General features: G+C 30.5%; 1 protein-coding gene across 2 annotated transcripts; it reads left to right on the forward strand.

Annotated features, from left to right (window-relative positions):
• Window positions 1–851: 851 nt before the first annotated feature.
• LOC109817890 (FAD-dependent oxidoreductase family protein) lies at window positions 852–4,109 on the forward strand. 2 transcript variants are annotated; one of them, XM_020383239.3, is made up of 9 exons: window positions 852–1,081; window positions 1,169–1,226; window positions 1,637–1,745; window positions 1,885–2,023; window positions 2,203–2,254; window positions 2,345–2,491; window positions 2,612–2,723; window positions 3,153–3,279; window positions 3,402–4,109. In XM_020383239.3, exons 1-9 carry the CDS (start codon window positions 924–926, stop codon window positions 3,859–3,861), a joined length of 1,362 nt encoding a protein of 453 aa, XP_020238828.1. In that variant the 5' UTR covers window positions 852–923; the 3' UTR covers window positions 3,862–4,109. The 2 variants fall into 2 exon arrangements, with proteins under 2 accessions (XP_020238828.1, XP_029124551.1); XM_029268718.2 differs by having other exon boundaries at window positions 998–1,081; window positions 1,637–1,785.
• Window positions 4,110–5,258: the final 1,149 nt, after the last annotated feature.

Raw genomic sequence — 5,258 nt, forward strand, 5'->3', positions numbered from 1 at the left:
TATCATAATATCTTAACAAATAAAGATAAAATTCAATTTAGATTTTATAAGATGCGAATAATTTCGACCTCCCTTGATCAATTGATATCAGAATGTTCATAGATCAGTTTTATTCCAACTTAGTTAATAGGTTGAGCAATCTACTAATCTTAACCTATGTCATTTTTGTAGAGTCCGTGTTGGATTTATATCCCCTCAAAATGCCCATATCGGATTCTTTCTAGGATGGTACACTATCATCTTTGTGGAGTCCATCTTGAATTTATATCTCATCAACATGCCCATATTGATTTTTTTTAGGATGGTACATTATGTCGTCTCTATGTAGTCCATATTGGACTTATATCTCATCAACAAGACCATATTGGATTTTATCCAGGATGGTACACTTGTCCACTAGCCTTGAGTATGAAAGACGTAGAGGCTAAGTTGCAGCAATCAGCTCGACCCCCCTTATTCAGAACCTCTCGACCAAGATCATCAACTAAAACCACTCGACCCAATCCTCTTTATTAGAACTTCTCAACCAAATATATATTAATATTAACTCTTATATATTAAACATGAATCTTTATCTTACACAAGAGTGTGTTCAAAATTTTTCTTTAATTAGATAATTTATAGATATTTTTTAAAATTTATTATCTAATTTAATTTTGATTTATTATAATTATATACATAATTTGCTATAAATTTTAATTGTATATAATAAATATGTTTGTATATTGTATAAGTTAAAATCTTAATTATTATTTAAATTGAACACTTTTTTAATTTTAAATTAAAATAAACAACATTTTAGAATTATTTTTAAAATTTTCATTTCGAATAAAACACACCTATACCGAACGGTGTTTTACCCTTACACAGTTACACTTGCATCTTAATTGAGCAATACATCTCTCTCGCGCAGGGACAGGGTAATGAAGAGCCTCAATTTGTGGCCGAACCCTTATCCTAGGATTTTGCCATGGCGTTCGACATCTCCATCGCTCAACATTGTTTGTTCCATTCCTCCTTCTCCTTCTTCTTCGTCTTCTTCAGTTCGGTGCCATAGCTCTCTAACTCAACACCCTCTCAGGTGAGTTCTTCTTGCTTCACTTGTCTTTTTTCTTTCATAGCCACACGCACCCACATCTCTCTTTAATATGTTGGCTTATTGCCTCAGGTGCGCAGTGCTCGGTGCTGGGTTCGCTGGCCTTTCTGTTGTTTGGCATTTGTTCAAGGTACTCTCTCTCTGTTTTTAATTCATACTAATATTAATGTGTGCTTGCATATTTATCATCACTTAGAAGGATTAAAGATGAAATAAGCTTTTTCGTCAACTATAACTTATATGTTGAAGTTCTCATTTATTAGTTCTTAATTTTAACTTATGTATAAGATAGTTTTAGCATACAAGAAAATTTATTTTCATTTTTCTTTTAACCTTTTTAAAGTGTTTTTGGATAAATTTACCCATGAAAGTCTTTTATTTTTAACTTATGCATAAATTAGTTTCAAATTATAGTGAAATTTATTTTGTTTTTCCAATAAGTATTTCTAGAAAAATTTACTTAAACAGGTCCTAATATGGTTATCTTCCAGCAACTGACTTTATTCATTTTTTTTTTTTTGGTGAAAATTAACATTGCAGCAATGTCCTAAGGAGTTGAATCTAAGAATTGATATATATGATGAAGTGGGCATTGGGGGTGGTGCTTCTGGAATTTCTGGAGGTCTTCTTCACCCTTATTCCCCCAAAGGTTTCTCATTTTCTTCTTGTACTGTGTTCTACTGTGCAGTGTGGGTATAGTGGATTGTTGTTTTCTATTGAAGTCTTATGCCGTGTTGTGGTTTCCTAATGTTCCCATGGAATCTTTTGATGGGTGAATGATAATGTAGTTAAGCTTCTGTGGGAGGGTGCTCGGTGTTGGAAAGAGAGCATGAAGCTTTTGAGAATTGCCGAAGAAGCTAGTGTCTCCAAGGACTGCAGAACTGACGAATCTGTTGAAGATATGAAGGCTTTTGTAGCTCACAAAAGGTTCTTTAGTTTGTTTTCCTTTCAGAAACAAAAGATTCCCCCTTTCCTGTTCCAACTCTTGGAAAAGTGTTTTATCTTTTTTGAACACTTCATGTTACTATTTTTTTTTTGTTTTCATTTTACACTCTCAATTGGAATCTTAGAGTTGCTTTACATTGCTGATGATCAGCTAACTTCAGGGGCATCTTAAGACCGGCAACAGATATGAAGAATGTGATTAAATTGAATGATGTAATCTCTATGATTTAATAGTTTTCAGAAGTAATGGTTTAGATATTTAGACTTGGGTTTTGTACTGATAATCTTCTTTTATGTGATTAGAATGTCAAGACTTCGCTTCCTAGCTGTAGAGTAGAGACACTTGATAATGAAAAAGCTCAAAGTCTTTTACCTGGTGTATGTTTACCATTAAACACAGCTTTCTATATGCCCGAAGCTCTAAATATTGATTCGCAACATTATCTTCAGGTTTGAATGACTAACAAAATTTCTTGATTGTTTAATCAAATAATATTTATGTTTTGCTTCCTTTTTTTTTTTTTTTTCCTTTCTCTAGGTTAGTTTAATTCATTTTAATAATTCTATTAGGCACTTTTCCAAGGATGTGAAAATTTGGTGAAAGAATCCTCCATTCTTGGTTCTGGACAGAAACAGTTAAGTTTACATAAAAGATCTGTTCATAGACTTTCAGAGTTTGAAGGTAATAATGCATTGCTATTCTTTAATTTCTTTTGGTTGAACAAGTTTAGGCAATGTAAAATTATTGCATTTCTTTTTGTATTTTTAGTTGGTCCACCATTCCTTGGACTGGAGATTATGGCATCTTAATTAACTTAATTATTCACTTTTGATTCTTTCATAAATTCATTTAGTAGTACCTTTGTTGCATACAAAAGGCATTGTTTGGCTGACTTGGTTCCATGAAATTCCTTTTTGCATACTGGTCAGAAGATTAATCTATTTCAAGTGTATAAATGGGACAAATGAAGGTTCTCAAATTTCAATGTTTTTCATAAATGCTTCCGTATGTTTGCTTATTTTGTGATAGCTTTAGCATGCAAGTCATGAACAAACTTTGGCAGAACATGCGATTGTTCAAGACTATGATATAATATCTTTAATGTCTCAGGGGAATATGATGCAGTCATCATATGCCTAGGTGCCAAGGTGAACATGCTTCCCGAGATCTCAGGGAGGCTTCCTTTGAGGACATGTAGGGGTGTAATTGTGCACTTGGAATTGCCTGACGATATGATGTAAGTTTTCAATCATATGCTTTCCACCTTAAAATTCTATAGTTTGGCATTATGATGTCTCATAGAGATTGCTTCAATGTCATATCCCATTTATTTGAGATTTTTCTGGCATTTTCTTACAGAGGTTATCCTGAGAGTGGGCCCTCGATATTATCAGATGCATGGATTGCTGTTCAGGGCCCCCGGAGTCTGAATGTGGGCTCAACTTGGGAGTGGAAATCCATAAATTCATCACCAAATGTTTCAAGCGATGAAGCTTCAAAAGCTTTTCTACAGCTTTTGCCAAAGGCATCTACCATTTATCCTGGAATAGAAGATTGGGTTTTCACTGGTGCAAGAGCTGGTCTGAGGGCAATGCCTCCACTCACGCCCCTTGGATCACTTCCACTTTTGGGTTGTATCAATGATGTAATAGGCAGAAACCATACTTGTAAGTATTGGTTATTTGGAGGGCTAGGTTCAAGAGGATTGTTATACCATGCTTGGCTTGGTAATTTGATGGCACAAGCTGTGCTCTCCTGTAATGAAGAAGTGATTCCAGCTGAGTTGACTTCTTGGAAAGCAAATGAACCCAAAATATAGCGTTCAACACTTAACAATGTTGAATTTATAAGGTAATTTTCCTGTGATTTGAATCTTGGGTAACTTTACTATGCGATGCACAAGGGAAGCTTCAAATTATTGGTTGTATATATGTTGAAAGATTGTTGTTTGAAATTTCCTATGTACAAACACTTGTCAAGTGCTTTGGATATATTGACCCCTCCTCTGAAACTCACCCCAAACAAAACGAGATTATTCAATACATGGAGACTGATTTAATTTGATAATATAGGACTCCACATTGAATCCTTGAGGGTTTATTTTTAGAAGATAGGGTACAAGTTATCAATGAAATATGGGTGATGCCTAGCGTGGGTAACTCTTTTTAGGGAGAGTTTTGCTCCATGTCAAATAAATGATGTAGGAATGGAAGGGTTGGGTTGGGTCGAGTATAAATAAATGTTATTCAATCCGATTAAAATTTAATGGATTGGATTAAGTTGAGTTTGTATATATATATTTTTAATCCAACTTGATCATAAACAAGTTAAATTGGATTGGATCAATCAGGTAAAAATAATTAAAATTATTTTTTTTATAAAAAATTAAATATTTTATAATAGATGTAAATTATTTGATATCTTATTACAAATATAATGTTATTAATTGATAAAGCAAATAATGATAATAAATTCTAAGATAACTTATAAAATAACTCTTGGTAAAGTTATTCTACTCAATAACTCATGGTGTGTGTTGAATTTTATCGATCCAATTAAATGTTAAATTAAAAGTTATTAAATTTTACTAATAATTAATATATAAAAAATTAATTAGTTTTGGAATAAATTATTTGCTAATTAAAAATACAATTGAAACATTAATTATTTTAAATTATATAACTAAAATCTTATTGACAATTTACTATATGATCTTAATATTTTTGTATAACTAATATTTGGTTTTAAGTTTGATATGAGAATATTATGATATAATTAGATAATATTTTAAGTTAGTATTTTATTAATGGTTGATAATTAGAAAATAAAACAAGGATAAATACATTTTTTGAATTTTATATGTTTGATTTAAGGTAAATAAATATATTAAATTAATTAATAATTTATTTAAAATGTTAAAATTTAATTTATAAGTATGTAATAAATAAATATTTATAATTTTATAAATTATATTATCATTATAAATTATAAAATTAAATAATTTAAATTATAATTTTAAATAGAAATAAGTAGATTGTTAATTATAAAAATAAGTACATATAAATAAAAAATAATTAAATATATTATTATTATTATTATTCATAATATAAAATTATTATATATTATTACTATAGTACAAGTATGAGATTGTTATTTGAGGATGACTTAAATGAATTAATTTGTAGAAGTTATACTGACAACATACATATACATTTC

Source organism: Cajanus cajan, chromosome 2 (genome assembly GCF_000230855.2).
Source record: "Cajanus cajan strain Asha chromosome 2, NIPB_CcT2T_4, whole genome shotgun sequence".
NCBI lineage: Eukaryota > Viridiplantae > Streptophyta > Magnoliopsida > Fabales > Fabaceae > Cajanus > Cajanus cajan.

Bases quoted from the DNA above. Each gene is read 5' to 3' on its own strand.
- LOC109817890 (XM_020383239.3), top strand. From the start codon at position 924: ATGAAGAGCCTCAATTTGTGGCCGAACCCTTATCCTAGGATTTTGCCA. The intron at 1,746-1,884 runs GTTTCTCATTTT...ATGATAATGTAG, and splicing joins TCACCCTTATTCCCCCAAAG to TTAAGCTTCTGTGGGAGGGT. The intron at 2,024-2,202 runs GTTCTTTAGTTT...AGCTAACTTCAG, and splicing joins GCTTTTGTAGCTCACAAAAG to GGGCATCTTAAGACCGGCAA.